This window comes from Naegleria lovaniensis, assembly GCF_003324165.1.
Source record: "Naegleria lovaniensis strain ATCC 30569 chromosome Unknown tig016, whole genome shotgun sequence".
In the NCBI taxonomy this organism is placed as follows: domain Eukaryota; phylum Heterolobosea; class Eutetramitea; order Acrasida; family Naegleriidae; genus Naegleria; species Naegleria lovaniensis.
This window is the reverse complement of record NW_025407838.1, coordinates 414,851-439,262: the sequence shown is the minus strand read 5'-3', so window position 1 is coordinate 439,262 and position 24,412 is coordinate 414,851. Positions and strand designations below refer to the sequence as shown.

The following is a 24,412-nucleotide window of genomic DNA, read 5'->3' as shown; positions in this document are numbered from 1 at the left end:
AACAATAAAAAATGCTGCGCATTCGATTGCCCTCCGGCCAAATGAATTTGAAGGGAGTTGACTTTCAAACATCGACAGTCGAATGGTTAAAATTGCAAATACAAAATGAAAGTAAAATCCCACCTCTAAAGCAAAAACTGAAATGTGGATTTCCCCCTGTAGAGGTTAATGGGCAATCAGATCAAGAATTATTTAATTCAAAAAAGCTTTCGGATATTGGTTTAAAATCAGGAGAAAGTTTGATCGTGGAAGAAACCAATGAATACTCCCAAGCAAAACATGTCATTTCCAATCCATTAGCATCGGTGGACAATCACGATGATGTTGTTGATATTACGAACGACTCAACCACTACTGTACAATTAAAACCAGAACAATATTCGGACTGTCCAGCTCGACCACATGATTTGCAATCGTTTGACTCCACTTTGTTATCGGACTGTGTTGCTATTAAACGAGTCATTCCAGCAGACAATTCGTGCTTGTTTAATGCATTGGCTTATTGTTTGGAAGGAAGTAGCGCCAGAAAAAACAAAAGAGCTCGAGCATTGAGAAGAGTTGTGAGAGATTGGATTATGAAACATCCTTTTTATTTCAACGAGGCAATATTGGGAAGACCAACAAAAGAATATTGTGACTGGATCATGAAAGATGATTCTTGGGGAGGATCTATTGAATTATTAATATTGTCTCAGTTCTACAATATCAGGATTGAAAGTTTTGATGTCACGGCCAATCGAAGAGATATCTATGGTGAAGGAGACACTTCAATTACCACAAAAATCTTTCTAATTTATGATGGTATTCACTATGACGCTCTTGCTTTCAATCCTGTTCCTTCTGGACCTGAGGAATTAGATATTACCATTGTACCAGCTAATGAAGAAATTTCTTCCAAAAAGGCATTTGAGATTGTCAAACAGTTACACGACCAACATCAATTTACAGACACTGCCAGCTTTACCTTAAAGTGTTTGCAGTGTGGAGAATTTTTGAAAGGAGAAAAAGAAGCCACACTACATGCCAAGAAAACAGGTCATACAAGCTTTGGAGAAAAGAGATAAAGCCTTTTTTCTGAAACCTCAATTTATGTTATTGTCAGCTTTTTTATTTGTCAACTTTGAAAAAATGAAATCCCCGAGTTTATGCCAATCGCTCTCATTCAAACACACCTGCCTTTATTTCCGACAAGGTCTCTTTTTTCACACCAACCACAAATCATTTTTACCGTTTACATCAACACATGTATTATCACTCTTGACTTCTCATCATTGTAATTACAATTATAATTCCCATTTCATCAAAAGAACGTTTAATTATCGTTTCGGCCATGCAACACCATCGACAGTAACACTACGAGAGGCACTTGATTACGGAGAAAACATGCTCCGAAATGCACTCACCTTCAAACATGTGGAGCATGATCCTGAAGGAGAGTCACGTATCTTACTTTTTAACACACTCTTTCCGAACGAACCCATCGAAAACTTGCACAAACGATGGCTGTCTCTGTCCCTTCGAAAAGATCATCTCACATCTCAACAACTAGACACTTTCAAATCCTTCATCATGAGGCGGTGTCAATATGAACCAATTGAATACATTACTGGAAGAGTCAATTTTTTCGGAAGACAATTTCAAGTGAATAAGCACGTACTTATACCGAGAGTGGATTCGGAAGTGATGATTGAGGCAGTTATGAAAAGAATGAACGAGTTTTTGAAAGAATCATCATCATCACCAACCCTTCATCAGGACGGTATTAACATTGTAGAATTGGGAGTGGGGAGTGGATGCTTAATTTTGACCTTATTACTCGAGTTGGAAAAAGCCAATATCAAAGTAAATAGAGCCATTGGCTTAGATAAGAGTAGTGAAGCTTTACAAATTACCTCATTGAATGCACAACTCTTACTTCCAGCTCATCTACGTAACAAGTTGATTTTGAAGGAACATGACATGTTACATGATGAATTTAATCCCGAAGAATGGCTGTCGGATGATTCAAAGTTGTTAAGGACGAATACCAGTAACAAACACACCAATATTCATGACGATTCGAAGACTACGTATTCCTTCACCCATCTTCTCATTTCGAACCCTCCCTACATTCCCTCTCAAGTTGTGCTTGAAGAGTTGGATAAGGATGTTTCTCTCTATGAGCCTCATCTAGCTCTCGATGGAGGCCAAGACGGATTGATGTTTTATCGATTCCTCTTATCGGAAGAAACCATGGAAAAGTATCGTTTTCACCCAAGTTCCTTAATGGCATTGGAACTCGGTTTTGATCAAGCGCCTGTCATCATGAAGCAAATACTTGGTAACCATTGGAGGAATATTCCCAACACGACTGAAGCATTGGACGCCAAGGACTATATGTTCGAGAGCAAAAGTGGATCCAATTTTAAAGTGGAGCTGGAGAAGGACCTTAATAATTTCGATCGGATCCTGCTGGTCATGACTCAAGAGAGAACTGAACTGTAGTTTTTGTAGGTCGGTTTAATCCAAAAAAGTACAATTTCAAGCACGTGAAACTATTTGAAAGTATTGCACGTGCTTGAAATTGTACTTTTTGGGATTTGCTGGAATTCTTACATTAGAGTTGACAAGAGATGATCCAGATGAACACTGCATTGATTTAGTAGTTGAAAACGACAATTATGTAGTGTTTATCTCTTGTCAATGAGAAATACACATATTGGCGTCCTATAGGTTGTTGGATAAGGCGAGAGAAGGAACGTAAATTATAGAAGTTTTTATGTGCGCGCAAATGTCAAGTTCCAAAAACCAACAACCAAATCGCAACGACTCCCGCCAAATATCGTTTTGGAAGAGACAAAACTACAGCCTTGTCGCGTTTGCTTGGTGGAGGCTAAAGAAAAAAATATTACTACAACATCCACAGTATCAACAATGGGAGGCTCAGCATCGTGTATGGGTAATAAGCAAGAGGGAAGCGACAGTACAGAGAAGAACAATTCTAAAGGAGGAAAAGGACCAACTGGCAACACTGATGGTATGTACAACATTTTTGTTGGTAGCCTTTGAAACATGTATTCATGACATTCCATCGCGAACTCGTTCGGGTCGTTGTTTCTGATCATCATGCCGTGCACCTACCAACATTTATCCGCCATACATGTTCAACTGGATAATTTGAATTGAAATCATCATATTATTTAGAAGAGTTTTTGTCTGGCAAAGTGCTCATTCCATGGAGCGATCAAGAATACAAGCTAGGTGTAGGGATGGTGGACGAACAGCACAAGGTGCTAGTTATTCTAATCAACAAATTGAACCATGCTATCAACATGGGAGACATGGATCTAATTCTTGAAGTGTTTGAAAGATTGGCCATGTACACAGACTTCCACTTTAAGGAAGAGGAAGGCTTGATGGACAGATGTACTTCATATGAAGCAAGTGTAAAGGATAACCATAAGGAAACACACAGAAAATTCATCTCGAAGGTCTTTTCACTGAAAACTAAGGTTGAGGAAACTCACAACTCTAGATTTGCTATGGAGGCTCTCATGTTTTTGAGCGACTGGCTGATTACACACATTTGTATTACAGATAAGAAGCTTTGTAGGTTCTTGAAGGCTGAGAACATTGATAAGGCTTACGACAGAAATGCAGCCATGGATGATATTAAGAATTATGAGATGCAACCTCCACCACCAGTTGCTCAAGAGTAATAACCAAACCTGAAAGAAGAACAGTCACAAGTTGTTGAACCCAATCTGTTTGTACAATACAACGGGTTTAATAAAACCAAACAATTTGTAAACATTTCAATATGTGCTTCGTAAATTCTTTTCCATTTTACACAGATCATTGAAAATCAATGAAAATGAGGGTCGCTCAGAAATGTCCTTGCTCCAACATTGTACCAACAAGTTGAAAAAATCGTTGAGCACTGAAATATGAGTGTCGTACGATTTTGGCGAAACAATACCATTCGAGTTTCTTAAGAAGAATTCGTCAATCCATGTCCTTAATGTGTTAGAGCTAGCATCTAGAGGAAGAGAAGGTATCGGTAATCGCAAACCATCCGTCACTAATTTTGGTAACACTACAATGGAGTCATTAAGAGAACTATATTGAGATATTTGTTCACTGGACATAAAAGATGTAAATTTCGCGTCTTTAGAGAAGGACGATGAAAAGAGAGTACTTTCATCAAAGCATAATTGCCACATGATAAGAGCAAAGCTATAGACATCTGCTGTCTCATTGTAATACTCCCCTAACAGTACCTCAGGTGCCTGTTAAGGATTTCATAGCGAGTAAATGACCAAAAATCAGTAAAAGTGTCGAACTCGATCAACCTACCATATAGAGCAATGTTCCAACGCGACATGTCTTGGTTCTATCACTCTCTTGCTGATACAATTTAGACATTCCAAAATCACACACTTTACAAGTCAAGTCATTGCTCAATAAAATATTTCCTGGTTTCAAATCTCTATTTGGACAAAAAAACCAAAACCCAATTCATCATGAGATCAAATTCCATTCAATGAACCACTAATTCACTCAATTACATACCTGTGAATGATCATCTTGTCTCTTCCATGATGTAAATAACTCATTCCACTTGCAATATCGCTCAACATGTGAATTTTATCAGCCAATGGAATGAATTTCTTTTTTAACTTGCATTGATAAATGAGTGAATCAAGAGATCCTCCATGCATAAACTCGGTCACCATAAACTTGTTGGATTCTGTGAGGCAAACTCCAAAAAAGGTAACAACATTGGGATGACGAATGGAGCTGAGAAGAGATGCCTCGTTTTCAAATTCATTACTATCCAAGTCAGAATCATCAATTTTGATACTTTTGAGAGCAACATCTGCATTTCTCCATCTATTCCGTTTGGTTTTTCAATGAATATTTAAATGAAACAATCATGATTAATCCATAATCAATAATATTGAAAACTTACCTCGCCTTGTAAACTACTCCCTATTCATTATTGAATGATTCAATTAGTTCATTGAATGAATGATATTAGTATTGAAATGTGGTAGAAGTCATACCATTACTTACCTGACCTCCTTCTCCAATTTTTGAAATAATTTCAATATCTTCCAATTTAATTAACCAATCCTTAAATGAATGTCTATGTTCCAATTCACTTGCATACAATGTTTGTAAATCCAACAACTTTTGTGTCAATTCAATTTCAGCCTTTTCTTTTTGTTTCAATAATTTCACACTAAATTTCATCTTTTTCAATTTTCGAACTGAAAATACAGTAATAACAATCACAGTAATCAATACCACTAATCCAATCACAATAATCAGAGGTGATAAATAAGCTACATTAAATTCACAATAATAAACTTTCTTTCCCATCGCATGAGTCTTACTCGCTGAAGAATGCATTGTTGGACAAGATTCAAACACAAAATGGACATGAAAATAAAACGTTACAACTGAATCTTGAAGAAAGGTCAGTGAAAATTTCACTGTTGCATTCTGAGGAAATGGATCGTGATACGAGTAGGAAAGTAATTTCACATCAGGATGGAACAGTGGAAGTTTACCTTCTTCGTCCTTCTCAAAAATGTTACTCCTCACTTCAGAATAAACAATTTCATCATCCACAGTGTCAATAAGCATCAACGTTCCATCGTATGGAATGTTTTGTCCAAAGGTATCTTTCAACCATAATTCAAACGTCAATTCTTCTCCAAAATAAGTTGTAAAATAGACATTGGGATCACTCGAATTGGTTCCCAACAATGGTATTAATTGGTGTTGATCATGATTGGTTTGTGAACTTGTAGAACGAGTCCTTTGTGGTCTTTTAACAAGTAGTTTAAGAAAGGCCTCTCCTGGAAATGATGTCTTATCTGGCAAATGAAATGGTGTGAGTACGGTATTTCCCTTAATAAATTGTGGAATCAATGCTTGAGCTTGCACACTCGATTCAGAAGAAATTAACACCTTTTCTGTTCGTTGTGTAAATTCATTCACCCGAGTTTCATACCAATTGACAGTAGATTCACATTGATATAAACCTCCTCCAGTCACACGAGCTGTATTTTGTGAAATCACTGGTAATTTAGAAGCAAACGAAGAAATTTGCATGGCAGCACGAATTGAGAAGAGAGCTCCTCCAAATTTTTCTGCAAAATTATTACGAAATTCACAATCTTCAAGGATGAAAGGAAGAACAGACATTGTGTTTTTAGTGTAAATAGCTCCACCAATGGCTGCCATATTCTCGTGAAATTTATCACCAATGAGCCACACACGATTACCTAAATAGGAATAAAGAACACCTCCATAGGTTTTGGCAGTGTTATTGACATAGGTGCAAAAACTTGAAGAGAATACACTGTGTTATTTTTCGAACAATCATGATTCATCAATCATTGAAATATTGTAATGTTGAAATGTAATTCAATTAAAATGTTGAAATGTCATAAATTACCTTTGATATTGATGAATAGCTCCTCCTCCAGTGGTTTGCAATCCAATATTGAAATTTGGAGATGTTTGTCTATTGTGTGCAAAGGTACAATTCTGAACATAGGTAAAATAGACACTTCGCATCATGATGGCAGCACCTCCTATACAAAGAGAATGATCAATGTTTTGTATTCATGATCAGTAACGTTATATGTGGATATATTTGTCAGGTATTTTAATTCTTAAACTTACCTCTTGCAGATTCATTGTCCAAAAATTGTGAATTAGTGATACTTGTCAGTAATCCAACACCTTCTAAATGTAGAGCTCCTGTTTGCTTAGCTTGTGTAAATATGCAATTGACCAGTCCCGCAGATGCTCTGGCTTGTGCCACAATATTCACAGAAGATTGTGAAAATATCAAATCTTTTGCTAATATTTCTATTGGCCTATTTTGTAAAAGCTCTTCGTCCGATTGTAGAAACGATAAATATTGCATGTATCGAGAGGCATATAAATTTCCTGTGAATATTGCATTTCCAATGATAATTTGGTTAAAATCTGTAATGTGAAGTAAACAATTGTCCATGGCAATGTTATAAGCAACTAGAGTATTGTTTTCTTCTGGATTGGAGACAATGACGTGAAAGAAATAAATCATACTTTCTGTAGCCTTAATGAGACCCAAATTGGTGATTGAAGATTTGTCAACATTTCCAAAAACAGTACTTTGTGGATTTAGTCGAATATTAGAAAAGCTTAGTTTGGTATACATATTGAGTAATAGTGTTGATCCATTGGATGGCTTTTTTGATTCATTAATGGGTGTGACAATACTTTCACAAAATTCCATGTTAATTATTCTGAGTTGCAATAAATTCGACATCAACAAGTAATGAATTAAACCAATAACCATTGGTTCAAACATGAAACACTTACGTCACATTTCTCAAATAAATTGTATCATATAAACAATTAAAAATCGTGACAGCTGGCATATTTCCCAACTTTAATGTCTTGATTGTCATTTCAGAAAATTCCACCACCAACATTTCATCCTTCACTCTCATCGCACTCAACAACGACAACTGAAGATCCAACTTTTGAAAACTCACATCTTGATACAGAGTCGTATTTCGAATTCCCATTCCAACAATTCTAAAAGTTTTTTTAATAGGTAAATAATACGTTCCATTGATCCAACTTGGAATTTCAAGTAAAGAACTCAACACATTCAATTGCACAATGGGAAGAATATTTCGTTCCAATGCTCGATTTTTTTCAAGAATTGCTTGAATGGATTGACAAGGTCGATCTTTCAAAGAACAATCATTTTGGTTCAAATCAGAACCATTCACCGAGTCGATATAGAGATGAAGAGTGTCATTTTCATGATTTTCAATGGACATTGTCGACATGATTTCTGACAAGGACGATGATTCCGCTCGCACCACGTGGTGGACCATCATCTGAGAAAAATCATCATCATGGTGTGGAAAATGTCGTGTCTGTATGGAATGCAAGGAAAAGAATAGAAATGAAAGAAGGATACAACTCGAAATGATGATGACCGAGAAGGTTAAATGATGGTTCTTGTTGAAGAGAATTTCTCGTCGTCCACAGCTCGAGGCCATTTTTTCTTCTTGGTGACCAAAGGTGTTGACGGAGTTTGTGAACAAGTGACAAAGATGGTATGGTTGGGAATGTGAACGTTTAGGACTCCTGAACATTGAGATGGTTTGAAGAAATGATGGACACGTTTGGGGAAAGAAACAAAGTTTTGGTTCAATTTCAAGTGTGAACATGAGCTCAAGTTCTTTTGATGAACTTGTTTCAAATTCGGAATTGATTTTTTGAAATTCAAAACTTAAAAAAAAAATTGAAAGAATATTGCAATCATCTACATTCCAATCTCAAAAAAGAAATGACACAAAAATCAAGTAAATCCTCTTCCAGTAAAAGTTCATCATCATCATCATCAACTAGTACTCCGACCTATCTCGTCATGTTATGTGGATTTCCTGGATCAGGTAGGTATATGGTCGATCAGTATTTCCGAATAATTTCAACAATAATTTCTTTTTTTGAACCATTCACACACAAAAAACATAATAATTTTTTTGAATTTCCTTTTTCGATTTTCCAATGACAACAACAACAATGAAATTTTGACCACAGGAAAATCCACCTTTGCCACTACCTGTGAAAAACATGGTTTTGTTCGAATTAATCAAGACACTTTAGGTGATGCTGCAGAATGTAAAAAATTAATGGAAAAATCATTCAAACATCACAAATCAGTAATATTGGATCGATGCAACATTCATCCCAAAGATCGAAAAATGTGGATTACAGAAGCTAAAAAGTCAGGTGTCAAACATATTGATCTAGTATGGTTCACAACCTCACCCGAACAATGTAAAACAAATATTCGAGAACGAAAGAATCATCCCACGTTGCCACCAGAAAATGCAGATAAGGTTGTTGATGAATTTTCAAAAGGTTTTAAACCACCTCAAAAGTTTGAAGGACCTTATGAAAATTTGTTTGAAGTGAATTCTGAAAAAGAAGGTCAAGAACTTGCAAAAAAACTTGCCACTCAATACTTGTCGTCCTCCAATAAATAAGTGCGTCTGTGTATGATATGTGTGTGTGTGAAAATTTATAAATTCCATAAATTTCATCTTGATATTCGAAAAATATAAATTTATAAATAATGGAGAATATTTTCAACAATATTAATCTGCTTTTTCTTTCCTATGACTATTACTCAACACGGATTTGTTCTTCTCTCCTCCTCTGAAAAAACTACAACAACATTTACAAATACATAAACAACACATGATCGAAATCAAAATCAATACTACTCCCAATAAGATTAAAATTGCAAGAATGGCATAACCATAGCCAACCAATAAATACAAAACAAATTCAAGTGTTTCGGCGTCAATTCCTAAATTAGCACCTAAATTAGCTCCAAATTCAAAATATTGGTCATAGGTCCTTCGTTGTTCTTCATCACTGAGAACTTCGTAGGCTTTTGCAATTTTTTGATATTTGACATTCAATGCTTCTTGTTCTTCTTTTGTTTTACTTCGATTTCTATCGGGATGATATTTAATGGTGAGTTTTCTGTAGGCAGCTTTGATTTCTTGTTGAGTGGCGTTGTGTGAAACTCCGAGAACGGCATAATAATCGAAATTAGACTCAAAATCGAATTCAGGTGTTTCCTCGTCGAGAGATTGGGCGTAACAAGTGAAACTCAAAATCGCAACAATCACCAAGAGAATTGTTAATCGTTGTGTTGCGAGAGAGAAGCCGTGACGTCGCTGCAATGATGACATTTTTTTTGAAATTTAAATTGGAAAAGATTGCAATCATGTCAACTTGAAAGTAATGAATGTTGTTGAATGATTGATACAATTTTACTATTCCACTTAAGTATACATGAAAAACTCTTCCTTCTCCTTATCATTATTAAATACAGGTATGAATTTGATTTTTCTCACTTCTGTGAAACCTTCATCTTTGGTCACGTCTTCAAACTTCTTATTGTAAGTGTTATAAGCAACACCAGGAACATGAGGATGAGCACCATTCGATCGATTCTCTCTGAGAACATTCAAATGCTCTGCAAGTTCTCTCTCAACATCAAAAACAAAACATCTACAAGGAATATCATTCTCTTCTGCAATTTCAATATAGGACTGTCTTGAGGCGCTGTCTGGATTTGTATTGTCAACAACCACAGATTTACCTTGAGCAATTGCTTCTTTGGTGGCTTTGATACATTTGGCAGGAGTTGAAAGTGTATCTCTATTTACATGAACATAACCAGCTGGAATGAAATATCGTTTAGCAAAAGTTGTCTTTCCACTTGCTGGCCAACCTTGGAAAATAACAATTTCTTGCTTGGAACTAATCAAATCTTCTTTTTTGTAAGGTGTCAGTTTCGAGTTTTCAAAATTCTTCTTGATATCATAACCATCGAGTGACCATGTTGGATATTCAGCTTCTCCCAAGAAATAATTTTCGGGAGTGTGGAATTTGATACCGAGATTCATTGCAAATTTCCTGTCACCACAACTGTGATCTTTCTTAATTTTCTTGTTCGAAGCATCTTTACGTTCAGGTCTTCCAGCTGCATCACCAACATAGAGACTGTCTGATTTATCCAATGACAATTCTTTGTGATATTTTGGAAGAATCTGTTCTTCGAGATAGGTCCACATTCCAGTGCATGGTTTTCTTTGAGAATTTTCAGCCATCGCAGCCAAAACCAAAATGGGAGTATCTTCTCCAATGGCTTCTCTAATGAAACCTTCAATTCTTTTTTCAAGTTCTTTCTTTGTGAGTTTTCCCTTCTTGATACCATTTTGATTCGTGAAAATCACCAATAGACGATTATTCTTTTTGACTTCCTCTTTCAATTTCGTTGAAACATTCTTATGAAATAATTTCCAATCATCGGCACTGGTTGCAAATTGCTTTCCACTCTTGGTCAAAACCAATGTTGAGTCAAAATCATAGGATGCAATACCCACAGTATTGTTGGGGAATTTCATTTCGGAAAACTTGTTATGGATGAAGTAGTAGAGCTCTTGATTGGCATCTTCTTTCCATGTTCCGATACTTGCAGTGGTTTTTACTTGTTTGGTTTGTGGTGAAAGATCTTGGCCGTCTTCATCGGAACTATCCTCCTCCAGTGAGTCATATTCGTTACGTTTTCTTTTGGTATCTTTGGCTGATGGCATCTCTTGAATGTTCGATTTTTTTATTGTTTGAAATTTTGTGTTTGGATTGATTTTGATTTTAATCAACCACAATTTTCCATAAAAATCTTGATTATGTGTTTTTCCATCCATTTCTCGAAGGCCTTTAAAAATCGATAACTTTTTGCAAAATGACAAGATTAAGGTTGTGATACTTCTCTTTCCGTAAGAAAATATCTCATTAACATTAAATACCACAAAATTGTGGTCGAGTCTTGTAGTGACGTGTTTGTCACATCAAAATACAGAATGCACATTTCGTTAAAGGCCGTCATTTGAGCTTGATCTTTTGAAACTCTTCTGTGTGTGGTCAAATCGTTCATTGTTCCAATTAATATAACCTCTGTATTTTTAAAATCAGTATTGTGTTCTTTACCAATGTTCTTCATGATGGTTATGAAATTATGTGTGTCGAATGACCTAGAGTTTGTTGTATCAAATATTAGAAATAGAAATGAACAATTCTTAAAATAATATCGTGAGTGACGAAATTCGAGTCCTCTATGATCCCACAATTGCAGTTTGCTAGAAAATAACTCACACAGTTCATTACTGTTCTTATTTCTAGTATCTGCAGTTCTCTCACAACAAATAGAGACTTTCTTAAAGGAAAACTCTACTCCAATTGTAGCTGAGCTAATATTAGGAGTGACAACCTTTTCTTCCATCAAGCAATCTTTGAATGCGGTTTTTCCAACTCCATAACATCCATATGAAACCATTTTTGTGTTTATCAACGAATTAGGGAGTTGTTGGGATGTCTCATTCCTCGAGGGTGAGGTATTAGAATTACATGAAGATGTGTGGAATAAGCCACCGAACAGTTTGAAAATACTTGCAAATATTCCACCGTTCTCCGTAGTTGGAGTTGTTTCATTGCCTTGATTTGAAACATGTGTTGAATTTTGTGTTGGTTCCATTTTCACAAAATCTTCAAAATAAGTTTTCAATATTTGTATTTCTTGCATCACGGACAAAGGAGGTATTGAAACTGACGAAAATTCAGGCAATGGTGAAGACATTGCTGTATATTGTACCATCTGCATGGCAATTTCTCTAGTGCGTTCTCTCAATAGAAACCTCACCAATGTTCTTCCCTCTTTGGATCCTCGTAAATTATCAAAGTTTGAAATTTTTCTACATGAAGAATTGAATGAACAACACAAGGAACTCAAACGCTCCGACAGCACTACCATTGCAACTTTATCTCTCCATATTTTGCAAACTCTACCAATCACAAATATTAAATCAAGAGAAGACATATTGTACATCACTTCGAGAACTATTTCTATCGGGAGGGAGCTAAACATTAATCGTATCATTTTTTATTTCATCTGCGTCCTGGGTGATGGCATTGAATCAACCAACACATATGAATCCAAACGTTCTACATGAATGGTGTTCGAATCGTTTTTGTTTTTAAGGCCAATGAAGTAGTAGACATGGAGTCAGTAAAAATAGTACTGCCCAATCAAAGTTTCTTCCAATTTAAAAAAAATAGATTCAAACTAACACAACAACCCGATCATCGCAGAGTCTCTCTCACTTGTGCATACGCGAACGCTAATATTTGTATGAGTAAATATAGTCTTCAACCACCATCATCAGATTACAATTCAGTTCCCTCTTATGCTTTCCAACAACCAGTAAACCATCAATTCCCTCCTCCATACTCGGAACACCAACAACAACCTCAACACAATGCTGTGATCTACAATAAGGGTGGGTTTGTCGTACCAGAACAACAACCCTACATTCCTAGCCAATATGAAGTGAATGGAGTATTGAATCCAGCCTCTAACACAATCATTCAGTACACAACAGGAAACAACCTGAATCAAGGAAAAGCTCAAGACTGGGATAAGAATCCAAACTCATGTTGTACAATTCTGTAGTATAACGCTGAATTAATTACTTGACGATTTTCATTTAATTAATTCTTGATCATAATTATTAATAAATAATGATTTACTACATGAACATATCACTCGGATTTCTAATTAATTGTATGAATATTTTGGTCAGGTAGAAAACATTGTGATATTGTTTACATAATAATCAATTTAATAAAAAATCGTATAAAAATGAAAAAGGCTTCATTTCTGGAGAACTGGCTTTCAACTAATAATCCTTCTCCATTATTTACAAAGAAAAAAGTCATCAAGGAAAATCATAAACAAGAAATTAATTATTTGAAAAGGCATCCAACCACGGAGGGCATCTTTCTCTCAGCAAGTACTAATGGAAAACAAATTCATTTATATAATAATAATCATTGTGAGAGCCATTTGGATTTAGTTTCTCATTATTTACATGATGATGAAATTGGTGATGTTTGTTGGGTTTCGGAGAAGTATATTGGATTTCATGATTGTAAAGGAAGAATTTTCATCATTTCAGTCATGCAATCCCGAGTAGAGACCATGATTGACCTATTCCCAAATTTCAATGAAATGTGTGATGATGATGAAAACATTGGAATTAATAGAATGTACTCTTCTTTTGAACATTTCACTTCGGAAATAGGACAAAACTATATAGCTCTAATTTGTAACGAATTTAAAACTCTTCAAGTTTGGGATGTGGAAACAAACTCTTGCGTTTGCACTGTAACAGATGAAGATGCATTATTTATACATATCTGTCCAGTATTTTCATGCAACAAGTTTTTAATATTTCAATGCAATGGTTCTGTACTACTCTTAACTGTGGAAAGTGAGAGCATTACTCTAGATCCTGTTCATATAGATCACAATGGCAGGGAGAATCTTTTTGAACAAGTATGCGACCACACAAATGGCTCTCTTTTTACTCGACAAATAATATTTCAAGATCATGTATTACTTGTCATCAAGACAGCTCACTCAGTGATGTTATATTCACTGTGGTCGAGCGAAACAAATTCTATTCAATTGAATTATTTATCGCATGTGGAAATTCTTGATAAGACTAGTATAAATTCAAGAAACTTTGATTTGCTCAGTAATAAGGAAAAGGACGAATTTCTAATCATTGTGCCAGAGGATAAGGACTTGTGCGTCATTCGAGTGTTCAAAACACCGTCCTTACGTCTCGAAATGGTGAACTCTATTAAGCTCAACAGAAAAGGTTCACCCAGTCTCCAGAATTGTTTATTATTCAATGCTGGTGATATCATTATTGCTTCTAGTAGTGCTGACTCTTCAATTTTGAGATGGGAAATGAACGATGAGACCAACCATCTTCTTCACTAGTATCCTCTTCACCAACGACATGTTTTTGAAAGAGATGAAAAAATGTCACGAATCCAGCTTGTTGATTTTCATCCATCCACATCATCGGCACCGTCAATATCATCACACAATGACACTTCTTCATACGGGATCTACACACGATCATCATACGTTAGTGATGAATTTTCACACTCACTCCTCAACAAATTACAGCACAAACTTCGAAAAGCTGTTCCACAAAAACCGTTTTCCATGAAATTTGAACATGTGGGAGATATTAAAACAACACAAGCCATTGATGTGAAAATTTCGTACGGTTGTCATTGCATTCTTGTTTCTCAGTACCGGTTTTTAACAATTTATGATCTTTCAACAAAACAATTAATTGCAAAGAGTGGTGGTGAGAGAAGTTGTGAATATTTGGTTGTAGAAGAAAATTATAACTTGGAAACCAAAACTGGAAGAGATGCCTTGATATTAGTTTCAAAATACACACGAGCCCTGCAGAAAGTTGATTTGCAAAATTTCATTCAAGCACTTTTAAAAGATCCTGACGATGACACGCTTGAAATTGCGAGTAGAATTTGGAAGTCAAATGTTGAGTCATATCGAGGGATGTGTATCGAGTATAACAAGTCGACCTCATCATCAAATAATAATATTATTTATGTCGTTTGTTTTAACTTCATTGCAATTGTGAGCTCATCGAATGGACAACAAATTGGACACATCGATCCAGATAATTGTGCTGGTATTACGTTTAGAACTGTCACAGGAATTGCATGGAACTGCCATAATGGCCTATTATTGTTTGCAGACTCTATAGTCAACAGGGTTCATATGCTAAAAAAGGAGTCCTGTGGAAACGGCTCAAAAGATATAACATTTCGTTTACATCATACAATTCGAAGACGATTGAAAACTGTTGAGATTGATTTTCAAAATCCAAAAGGAATTTGTGTAGAGAGTTACACGGGCAGAATCTTTTTGTGTGATGAACACAATGCTCAGCTTAAAGTGTTTTCGATGGATGGCATGAAACTGTTAGGGACATCTGAGGTTAAAACACCTTCCCACTTGTGCTTGAATGAATTAACAGGAGAATTATTTGTTGTTTGCAGTTACACTCAAATTAAAATTTTCAAATAAGGATGCCACAGTGTGTTTACTCATCATCACCCTTAATTTTGGGGTCTACAGTGTCATCTTCATCGACAGGAGGGACATCACATGAACTTGTTTCCTTTGTTTCCTTTTTCTTTTTGGGTTCGAGAGTGCATCCAATGGATTTCAAAAGCACTGGTATGTGCTCAAATTTAACATGTCTTGAAAGAGTATGTTCGCCCTTAAATCCGATCGCAAAAATGTCGTCATGACTGCTCTCTTCACAATCTTTCAATTTCACCAAAACACCACCTGGCTGCATGGATGTAATCTTTTCCGCTTCAACTGATTGATCATTTTCTCTGATGGATTCTGTGGAAATTTGATACTCAACCAAAAAGTTAATAAAGTTGGCCAAGTTCAGCTCCACTTTTCTGGTGTCATTAGTGTTATTCCAAATCAGTGATGCTGATTCCTGTGTGATTCTGTAAGGACATTTCAAAAAGTCGCTTTGCTCTTCTCAAAAACTCGAATGCCACAATTAATAATATTAAATATTTGGTTGTCTTTTTCGTTATGCTCCACAAATTCTCTAACAGATGGAGAGATGTACATGACTTTTCTTACTCCATCAGTTCCAGTTGAGTTTTCTGACATTCTCAAACAAAATTGTTCATTTGTAAATGCGTCCTTATTAAAGCCGTAAAAATCTAAAATAGAGTTAAGTTTCTCTGGGTCCATCGATTGGATTGTATCTTTTTGAACATTTCTTCCTTTGAACTGTTTGATCTTTTCATTAGGTGTATCTGAGCAAAGTTGGACGACTGGCTCGTCTAACTCGCCAACTTTCTTGAAATGAGCAATGTAAAAACCTCCAGTATTGTTTTGATGAGGTAAAATTCTCATCGTATAATGTATGTTCATGCTTTTTACGTCTTCCTTTGGAAATTCGCTTTCAACAATCCTGTTGTCTAAATTTAATTTTAAGGCGTCTTCGTAAGTTGGAATGGTAACACCCTTCTTTGAAGCAACTGTCCATGTAGTCATACCTGGCTTATACTTTAAAGATGGAAATCTTGAAGAAAGGTCCTGTAATACAAGCTTTCCTTTGGTTCTTCGTATTACCTCAGCAACAACTGCCTCATCTTCAACTGGATTTAGAGCACATGTGCTGTATACGATCTCTCCTCCAACTTTTAACAGCTCGACAGCTCTCAGCACACAATCCACTTGCAACTTATGCAAACCATGACCCATATTAGCCTTCCACTGCGTCCATGTTGTTGGAGACTTTCTAATGGTACCATCTCCACTGCACATGATGTCACATAAAATTTTGTCAAACTGTAATTTGGGTTCGGTATGGAATTGAGGGAACTTGGTCGCATCATGGTTTGTAATAATCACATGAGGGAACAAAAAGTTCAATCGTTGAAGTTGATGAACCAATAAATAAGCTCGTTTTACATCATTATCGTTTGCAATCACAAATCCAGTTATATTTTTTGAATCTCCACCACCGCTTTGGTATAATAATTCAACTAACTGAGCAGTTTTCGATCCAGGAGCAGCACACATATCTAACACTCTATCTGATGGTTTCCAATTAGTAAACATCAATGGTGGAAGCATACTGACAACTTCTTGTCTGCTTAGATTACCTTTTTCAGTTTCTCTCATCAGAAAGTCTCTGAATTGAGCAAGTTCAGGTTGCTTTCTTAGCAATTCTTTTGTGATTGCATCTGACATTTGCCAAATAGACTCATCGGCAATAAATGATACAGGTTCCAACGAGGCATATTCAGGCTCGCTTGGCTTTTCCGAATCTGTACTCGACTTGTATAAAAACTGGGCTGTTGCAGAGTTATCAATTCTAATATTCTTGATATTCTCAGAAAAAAGTTTAATCTTTTGCTTCAACTTTTCTTGGTATTGCTTTGGGATTGATTGGTTCACTCGGAATGTAATTGGTAATGGAGAACGGCATGCATTCAACATTTCGTTCAACTCTTCCTCCGTTTCTACCACCTTTTGTTGTTTGAAATAATATTCTTCGAACATCTTGTTGGTTTTTTCAATATCTCTTTGTGGAGTTTTCTTTGGGTTCCATTCATTCTTTCTCTCCTTCTTCTTTTTGTTACTTTTCCTCTTCTTGAGTTGAGGAGCTCCATGCAATAGAATATCCTCTTCCGCAGTCGGAGCATGTTCCCGATTGTGATGCTCACTCTTCTCTTCATTCTGATGAATAGTTGATAAAGAAGAAACAAGCTGGTTTTGGTTCTCTTGTTGAAGCATTTTTTTCTTCACTTCTTTTTCCATCATGCACCCTGTTGTTGATCTTTCTCCGTGCGGTGTCATCCTGGCCGTTTCAACCGAGTGTTTCCACCCAGATACCCGTTTCTGGTTCCAGGACGTTAGCATTGCTGCTTTACCAACCCCACTTCTCGTGAGTGGACGACACCTCAGACCTTCCCAGGAGATTTTGGTGGTGAGAGATTAGCAGAGGATCAAGTCCTCAAGCTCGTATGTATTCTCCTCTAAACATCCAAGCACAAGATGCAGGCAATTCCCGTTCGTCTACCTTGATGGGAGAGGTGATGAATCTTTGAAAGGGAGGTTATTTTTTCTGGTTGTGGTTTGTAAATATGAAGTGTTTTATCAAATCGAGAACTTTAAAGCGGATTTTCGTTTTACCAAACATTCTCACCATAGAGATCTAATGTAATGGGTTGATCATACACTTCAAGGAATTCCGATAAGTTTAAACAAATTTCGCAATCGTTAGAAAGTTCTTTGATGTGGCTTTCTCTTGGAATGATTTGAGGAAAATTCTGATTAAGGCCATCAAGAAATAGTGACATTTGCCGAATACCAAGCCCCATTACCTTTTTTCCCAATGCCAGGAGCTGTTGATGTATCTCTTGAATTTTAATGATCCACATTAAGCCAGCTTTTTCTTCTTCTTTTGTTAAAGGTGCTCCACTTGTAAAATCATCATCGTCAGTCTCTAGAGCAAGGCCAGGAGCAATTTCTCTGCAGGTCCATCTTGGAAAACTTAGAGGGCCCGAGTCGTCAGTGTACAAGAGAATTTTCACAGAAAGAATTTTGTAATCTATCTCTTTCAAAAAATCATCTTCGTTTTTCGCTCGGTTGAGCATTCGTAAAAAGTCAAATATACAATCCTTTGTTCCTTCCAAAATATGTACATAATACTCTTGAACTTCAAATAATATTCCATAGAAATCATCTTCTTTGTGTCCTGTTTTCTGGAATAATTGCATATGAAATGCTAAAATAATAATCATTTCGATGATGGAAGACTGGTAATGAGTAATCAATGATTCACACTTACTTTCCGATAAACTTCCTTCACTAAATTCCTTTTGTGTCTTCTTTGCAACGTACAACAACCGAGAATGTGTTTTTTGATCCTTTAAATTATTATGTCGCGCCATAATGACATCTAGCAACGATGATCGGGTTGATTGAGCCACATCGCTCATGGCCCCTCCTGCTTCCGTCATTGAAGCTCCTAACAGTGCTGAACTCGACATTATCAAAGAAACTGGTTCCGATGATCGTTCTGATGAGGGTCAATAGGTTTCAACTACAATTTTTTTTAATTGAGTTGTAAAGGCGGGATTGTGCCACGGCTAGCCGCGAACTTTGACAAAACATGATTCGCTTCTCTATCCAGCTCAACACTCCAGCAATCGAAAATGTTTTGAAAGCCCATTTTCGAAAACGAAGTGAATTTCTTTTGACGCATTACAAAAAAATGTTGAACATCCACAACGATTCGGAAAAGTCTTCAACATCACGAAGAAACAAGCAAGAAGAACACACATTAACCTCCGATAAAATTTCGAGCAGTGATGAACCCATTCAACAAGACTCTTCAACATCACCAAACAACACTACTCTAGCATCATCATCAGCTAAAAAACAATTTAAATGTTTGGATCATAATTTTGAAGTTATTCAACGAAACAAACAACAATCCATTCAAATGATAGAAGATATCAAAGATTGTACAGAATTTCCAGTGATTGAAAGTTGGAAGTCCTTCGGATTAGACCGAAGAATCATTAGTGCCGTTTTCAGACAAGGCTTTCACGAGCCAACACGAGTTCAACAAATTGCAATTCCAATTGCTCTTTCAGGCAAGGATATTGTTTGTAGCTCATCGACTGGTACAGGTAAAACTGCAGCCTTTCTCATCCCAGCAATACAAATGGTTCTGCATGAAAGGAAAATGAGTCAAATCGCAGAGGATACACAAAGGGTAAAGAACATTGCAGAAAGTTTGATGACTGGATCTCATCATCACACTACCAGTAATAGCACTAATGAAAACAAACAGCATTCCATTCAACAAAGAGGTGTGAGAGTTCTCTACCTTGTCCCTTCACAAGAATTATGCATCCAAGTACATCAACAATGGAAATTATTGGCACAATTTTGTAAAGAAGAATGTAACTGTATTTATTTTAGAAGTGAATTGAATCAATTACAACAAGATATTAAGGATCTATGTGATTTACAGCATCCAATTTTAATTACCACACCAGAATCACTTGCATATGCTCTTTCTAATTCCTCAATTTCTCTTAAAGAAACCTTAAAGCTGTTAATTATTGATGAAGCAGATCAAATTATTAGAAGACAGATGGAATTGATAACCATGTTAGTGAGCAAAAATTTACCAGGGCTTTTCCAATGTATTCTCATGAGTGCTACGTTAAAAGCTCAACAAGCTATTTCTCTAAAAGAACAATTATTGAAAGAACCAGTAGTCATCCAGCTAGACAGAAGAACTTCGAGTTTGGAAGGAAAGTTACATCAATACTACGTCGATATGAAACAGATGCAAGCTAAACTACCAAACTTCAAAGTGAATTCAATTTTACTATTACACTATTTCCTAAGTCACAAATTCTATGGAGGACGTGTGATTGTTTACGTACCAGCCAACAAACTGTTCTTTGTTTATTTTGGATTACGAGCTTTTGGAGTGAATTGTGTCATGCTTCCCTATTTTTATCCAACGCTAGCTAAAATTGATATTATTAAGAGATTTAACACAAACGAATATCAAGTTCTCATCAGCACTATGGAACCTGAGAGTGAGGTTCAAGAGGATGAAGAAAGCGGAAAGGAGCTTTACATTCCAAGTAGATTTTCAGAAATGATTGCACATTTGGAACGACGTGCTAAAGGTCTTGATAAGACCAAGCACAGTACTACTGTGTCACACCTTTCGAGAGGTATTGACTACAAACGAGTGGCCTCAGTCATATACTTTGATCTTCCCAAATCTTGTACTGAGTATATTCATGGAGTGGGTCGTACAGCTAGAGCAGGAAATGTTGGAGTTTCAGTAACGTTTGTTCAACCCTATGCGGATCAATCAGATTGGGAAAAATTGAAGACCGAAATTGAATCCAAATATGGTATTGAAGATGGGTTGAAACCTTATCCCAATATTGATTACGACATTGTTTTTGACAATGAATATAGAGCTACTTTGCTTGTAGAACATTTCTCAAAGCCATTCACAGAAAAATATAAAGAGGCTGTTGAAATGGAGATTGCGAATCAAATGAGACTTGCAATGGGAAAAGAAGTGGTGCATGACATGGAACCTCCTTTCAATGTAGAATTTGAGGAACCAAATCCAGGAATGGTTCGACAAGATCCATTTCTCTTGCAGGCTGGATTGCTTGCAAATATTACGGCAAAGGGAGATACAATTCGAAGCAAATCTGACATTTATACAAAAGGAAAATCGATACGGATAAAAACATCAGAATCAAAGACTCTTGTGAATCTAAAAATTCAACAAGATATTAAGGCCAAAGATCCGTTGTTCCATTTCCAAAGACCATTTGTTGATCAAACTATTGAGAGGCTTGAAAATGCTGCTCCAGTTGAAAACTTTATGAACAAGCTAACAAATAATACCTTAGGAGTAGATAATATTATCAAACATCAGAGGATGCATTGATAAATCCGAAAAAGACTGCTGAAATTAAGAGATCGATTGCCAGCTCACATAAGCAGAAAGTAGATTCTCTGAAGAGAGGTATTGCAAGCGCTGACATGTTAAATCCTCACAGAAAAAAGTTCAAGGATGGATTTTATCAAAAAAAGAATTTTGAATTTTTTGAAAATGACCACGGTCACAAATATAATGACCAAACTGAGGAACAATCTTCGAGATACAGTAGAAATTATCAAGGAAGAGAAAATTATCGAAGCAAAAGCAATTATAACTATGAAAATGAAACTTCGTACGACAATGGTGCTAATCAATATCAAAACAGTAGAAATTATAATCAAAGAAGTTACAACAATTATGACAACTATGAAGAAAATAACGAAGAGAGCAATTATGGTGAATCAAGCCATGACAACAGTTATCACAACAATTCCAATAATTACAAAAGCAGTTACAAGAAGAACAAACATAGGAAGTTCTAGCCATTGAATTAAATCTAAATTATGCAACTTGGTACTCTCCTTTATTCCCCAACAACTAGTGTACACTCCAATCTGTTGTTATCGATTTCGGAAGCTGCACACGCATTTAAACATCTGTTTTGCAGGACTTAGATTCAATCTTTCAGCAAGGCTTAAATGGATGGCTTGTGAGCTTTTAGGCATGTTTGTCTTAACTTTCTTAATCTGAGAAAGCAGCAAGTTTTTGACAAAGTTGATACCAGAAATGTCTGTGAAATAATCCTGAAAATTGACTTCTGCCAATTTTTCGTTAAATTTCTTTAAATCTCCATTGCTAGCTTTTTCAACATTCCAATAAATTTCGGTCAAACATTCACAAAACCTCGAAAGCTTGTGCAGAACATTTTCAAAGAGCGTTTCAAATTTTGATCCTTGAATTAGCTTTCGCACTTTTTCAGTGGTGGATTCACTGAGAATGCAAACTCTTGAAATCTCAATCATGTGAATTAGCAAGAGTTCGGATGTTTGTGAAATTTCATTGGAATCAATGCGTTGCGATTTTTCATTGATTAACTGAATATTTTCAATAAGGTATTCCAAAGACTCATATTGAGGACATGGTACTGACTCAAACCCATTTCCATCCCATACTATGCACTCTTTCACATAAAACGGGTCGCAGGTATTTGCATATGCTTTCACCTCTGAAATGTTGTCAAAACTGAATTCTATAAAATCATGGTCTTCTACTATTTTTGAAAACACAAAGCTCTTTCTCGTGGCTGTTTGGGCTGGTGTAAAATAACTTGCCAGGTTTGCTATATCGTTGTAACTTGACAAAAGTGTAACTATTGGCATTGGCTTTTCGTTGATGTCGCTACACAAACCATTAGTGAAAAGATTTGGAGAAATGTCAAAAGTCAAGCTAGTTGGAGAATTTTGTTGGAAGCTTGATATTGGAAAGTGTGAAAGTTTTTCGTGAGATGAGGCTCTTGAGTTATTCCTGTTTAAAAAATTCCAAAATATGTCCCGTATTGATTCATTACACCCATTGAATTCTTCTTGGCCATTAAAACTGTTTTCAGAGCATATCATCCATTTCTTTGAGAATATATCAAAGAATAAATGTACCATCACACTGTTTGTATACCTTTCAAAAACGATAGAGCTTTTCCAATTCGAAACTTTGTACGAGAAAGCATTGCTGTAAGGTATAATCTTGTTGGGTGGTTTGCATAAAATTTGACAAGCTATCTCATTCGAAACATTCTCAGATTGTTGTTTGCAAAGTACCATACCATGAAATACCTCTTGAACAATTTTTGAATAACTTGGTGACTCATCCACACCTTTGACATAGACATAGTATACCCCATTCTCCATCCATGTATGTGACTCGATTGAAAAGTAAAGTCTTAACTGGTCTAAAAAGGTAGGAATATCTCCATTCAATTTTCTCAACAAAGCTAGCGTAAAAGATCCGTTCAATTTAAACTCTTCATCGCTGACTATGTCATCTTTTTTTGTAATTGCGTTAAACTGATCTTTCAATAATTGATATCTTGGGTAATATTTCTTTTCAAATGTCGACCAAGATGTATCATTTGGAAAGCTCGACATTATTTCGTAATAGATTGCATTTGCTTCTGTATAATCAATAATTTTCAAATAGGTTGCAATTTGTTTTCCAAATAATAGGTCCCTAAAAGTATGAGCAATGTATTTTCGTTCTTGATAATTAGAAATATTGGAATCGTTACGAGAATCCTGTGCACTATTGTTAAAAGAATTCCATTTCCTTCTTGCCATTTGAAAATGTTTTCCTGCCTCACCTACCACAGACACAATCAATTTTCGAAAATAAATTTTAGTTTCTGTATGAAGGTTCGGAAAGTCTAATTTCCACACGTGTTGTAGAGGTAAATAAATACACATGAGTGCTTGCAACCAATTTTCATCTAGCTTGGTTTTAAATGTTGAATACTTGTAAAGATTTACATTCAGCTCTGCAATTTCATTAGCGATTGGGTAAGACAGAAAAAGACATTGATAGCCCTCAATAAATCCATCTCCGAAAAAGGAGTCTTCGTTTTTGCTTGCATCATATTGTCCCTCTTCAAAAGTTATTCCAGAATAGTACCACTGATTGTTGAACGCACTATGCCTCAAGGTTGTCGTTTTGTCCAATGATACGTTGCTGTTTTTTCTCTTATTCCTGTAATGATTGTCCAATTGTTGATAGTCATCATCAGAAATAATTACGAAAAAATCATAATCGGCGTTGGGTTGAGCAGTTCCATAGACCCGAGACCCTGTCTGATAGACGTTTGCCTTCATACCGTGCCCTGATTCCAGTCATGAAATTCCAAAGCTTTAAAAAGGTGTTCAACATCAATGATCATTGGTTGTTGTTGTTGTTGACATAACATCTGTGAG

At 36.0% G+C, this 24,412-nt stretch overlaps 15 protein-coding genes across 15 annotated transcripts; 8 read left to right on the top strand and 7 right to left on the bottom strand.

Moving 5' to 3' along the window:
* Positions 1-11: 11 nt before the first annotated feature.
* Positions 12-1,064, top strand: C9374_002763 (uncharacterized protein; the record flags this gene model as incomplete). The annotated part of the gene is made up of 1 exon (XM_044692216.1): positions 12-1,064. The coding sequence occupies one exon, from the start codon at positions 12-14 to the stop codon at positions 1,062-1,064; it is 1,053 nt and encodes a 350-aa protein (XP_044550309.1).
* Positions 1,065-1,383: 319 nt separating this feature from the next.
* On the top strand, positions 1,384-2,484 carry C9374_002762 (uncharacterized protein; the record flags this gene model as incomplete). Its single annotated transcript, XM_044692215.1, has 1 exon — positions 1,384-2,484. The coding sequence occupies one exon, from the start codon at positions 1,384-1,386 to the stop codon at positions 2,482-2,484; it is 1,101 nt and encodes a 366-aa protein (XP_044550308.1).
* A 429-nt stretch (positions 2,485-2,913) lies between these two features.
* On the top strand, positions 2,914-3,698 carry C9374_002761 (uncharacterized protein; the record flags this gene model as incomplete). Its single annotated transcript, XM_044692214.1, has 2 exons — positions 2,914-3,016; positions 3,184-3,698. 2 exons carry the CDS (start codon positions 2,914-2,916, stop codon positions 3,696-3,698), a joined length of 618 nt encoding a protein of 205 aa, XP_044550307.1.
* Positions 3,699-3,794: 96 nt separating this feature from the next.
* Positions 3,795-8,060, bottom strand: C9374_002760 (uncharacterized protein; the record flags this gene model as incomplete). Its single annotated transcript, XM_044692213.1, has 8 exons — positions 3,795-4,268; positions 4,336-4,468; positions 4,552-4,872; positions 4,952-4,971; positions 5,056-6,352; positions 6,449-6,587; positions 6,679-7,289; positions 7,366-8,060. 8 exons carry the CDS (start codon positions 8,058-8,060, stop codon positions 3,795-3,797), a joined length of 3,690 nt encoding a protein of 1,229 aa, XP_044550306.1.
* A 290-nt stretch (positions 8,061-8,350) lies between these two features.
* On the top strand, positions 8,351-9,053 carry C9374_002759 (uncharacterized protein; the record flags this gene model as incomplete). The annotated part of the gene is made up of 2 exons (XM_044692211.1): positions 8,351-8,456; positions 8,605-9,053. 2 exons carry the CDS (start codon positions 8,351-8,353, stop codon positions 9,051-9,053), a joined length of 555 nt encoding a protein of 184 aa, XP_044550305.1.
* A 111-nt stretch (positions 9,054-9,164) lies between these two features.
* On the bottom strand, positions 9,165-9,770 carry C9374_002758 (uncharacterized protein; the record flags this gene model as incomplete). Its single annotated transcript, XM_044692210.1, has 1 exon — positions 9,165-9,770. The coding sequence occupies one exon, from the start codon at positions 9,768-9,770 to the stop codon at positions 9,165-9,167; it is 606 nt and encodes a 201-aa protein (XP_044550304.1).
* Positions 9,771-9,863: 93 nt separating this feature from the next.
* Positions 9,864-11,180, bottom strand: C9374_002757 (uncharacterized protein; the record flags this gene model as incomplete). Its single annotated transcript, XM_044692209.1, has 1 exon — positions 9,864-11,180. The coding sequence occupies one exon, from the start codon at positions 11,178-11,180 to the stop codon at positions 9,864-9,866; it is 1,317 nt and encodes a 438-aa protein (XP_044550303.1).
* Positions 11,181-11,338: 158 nt separating this feature from the next.
* C9374_002756 (uncharacterized protein) lies at positions 11,339-12,520 on the bottom strand (the record flags this gene model as incomplete). The annotated part of the gene is made up of 1 exon (XM_044692208.1): positions 11,339-12,520. The coding sequence occupies one exon, from the start codon at positions 12,518-12,520 to the stop codon at positions 11,339-11,341; it is 1,182 nt and encodes a 393-aa protein (XP_044550302.1).
* A 252-nt stretch (positions 12,521-12,772) lies between these two features.
* On the top strand, positions 12,773-13,093 carry C9374_002755 (uncharacterized protein; the record flags this gene model as incomplete). The annotated part of the gene is made up of 1 exon (XM_044692207.1): positions 12,773-13,093. One exon carries the CDS (start codon positions 12,773-12,775, stop codon positions 13,091-13,093), a length of 321 nt encoding a protein of 106 aa, XP_044550301.1.
* Positions 13,094-13,282: 189 nt separating this feature from the next.
* On the top strand, positions 13,283-14,431 carry C9374_002754 (uncharacterized protein; the record flags this gene model as incomplete). Its single annotated transcript, XM_044692206.1, has 1 exon — positions 13,283-14,431. One exon carries the CDS (start codon positions 13,283-13,285, stop codon positions 14,429-14,431), a length of 1,149 nt encoding a protein of 382 aa, XP_044550300.1.
* Positions 14,432-14,473: 42 nt separating this feature from the next.
* C9374_002753 (uncharacterized protein) lies at positions 14,474-15,559 on the top strand (the record flags this gene model as incomplete). The annotated part of the gene is made up of 1 exon (XM_044692205.1): positions 14,474-15,559. The coding sequence occupies one exon, from the start codon at positions 14,474-14,476 to the stop codon at positions 15,557-15,559; it is 1,086 nt and encodes a 361-aa protein (XP_044550299.1).
* A 16-nt stretch (positions 15,560-15,575) lies between these two features.
* Positions 15,576-17,809, bottom strand: C9374_002752 (uncharacterized protein; the record flags this gene model as incomplete). Its single annotated transcript, XM_044692204.1, has 2 exons — positions 15,576-15,948; positions 16,128-17,809. The coding sequence occupies 2 exons, from the start codon at positions 17,807-17,809 to the stop codon at positions 15,576-15,578; spliced, it is 2,055 nt and encodes a 684-aa protein (XP_044550298.1).
* Positions 17,810-18,204: 395 nt separating this feature from the next.
* Positions 18,205-19,068, bottom strand: C9374_002751 (uncharacterized protein; the record flags this gene model as incomplete). Its single annotated transcript, XM_044692203.1, has 2 exons — positions 18,205-18,803; positions 18,867-19,068. The coding sequence occupies 2 exons, from the start codon at positions 19,066-19,068 to the stop codon at positions 18,205-18,207; spliced, it is 801 nt and encodes a 266-aa protein (XP_044550297.1).
* Positions 19,069-19,292: 224 nt separating this feature from the next.
* Positions 19,293-21,997, top strand: C9374_002750 (uncharacterized protein; the record flags this gene model as incomplete). Its single annotated transcript, XM_044692202.1, has 2 exons — positions 19,293-21,485; positions 21,536-21,997. The coding sequence occupies 2 exons, from the start codon at positions 19,293-19,295 to the stop codon at positions 21,995-21,997; spliced, it is 2,655 nt and encodes an 884-aa protein (XP_044550296.1).
* Positions 21,998-22,075: 78 nt separating this feature from the next.
* Positions 22,076-24,313, bottom strand: C9374_002749 (uncharacterized protein; the record flags this gene model as incomplete). Its single annotated transcript, XM_044692200.1, has 1 exon — positions 22,076-24,313. The coding sequence occupies one exon, from the start codon at positions 24,311-24,313 to the stop codon at positions 22,076-22,078; it is 2,238 nt and encodes a 745-aa protein (XP_044550295.1).
* Between the last annotated feature and the right edge of the window lie 99 nt (positions 24,314-24,412).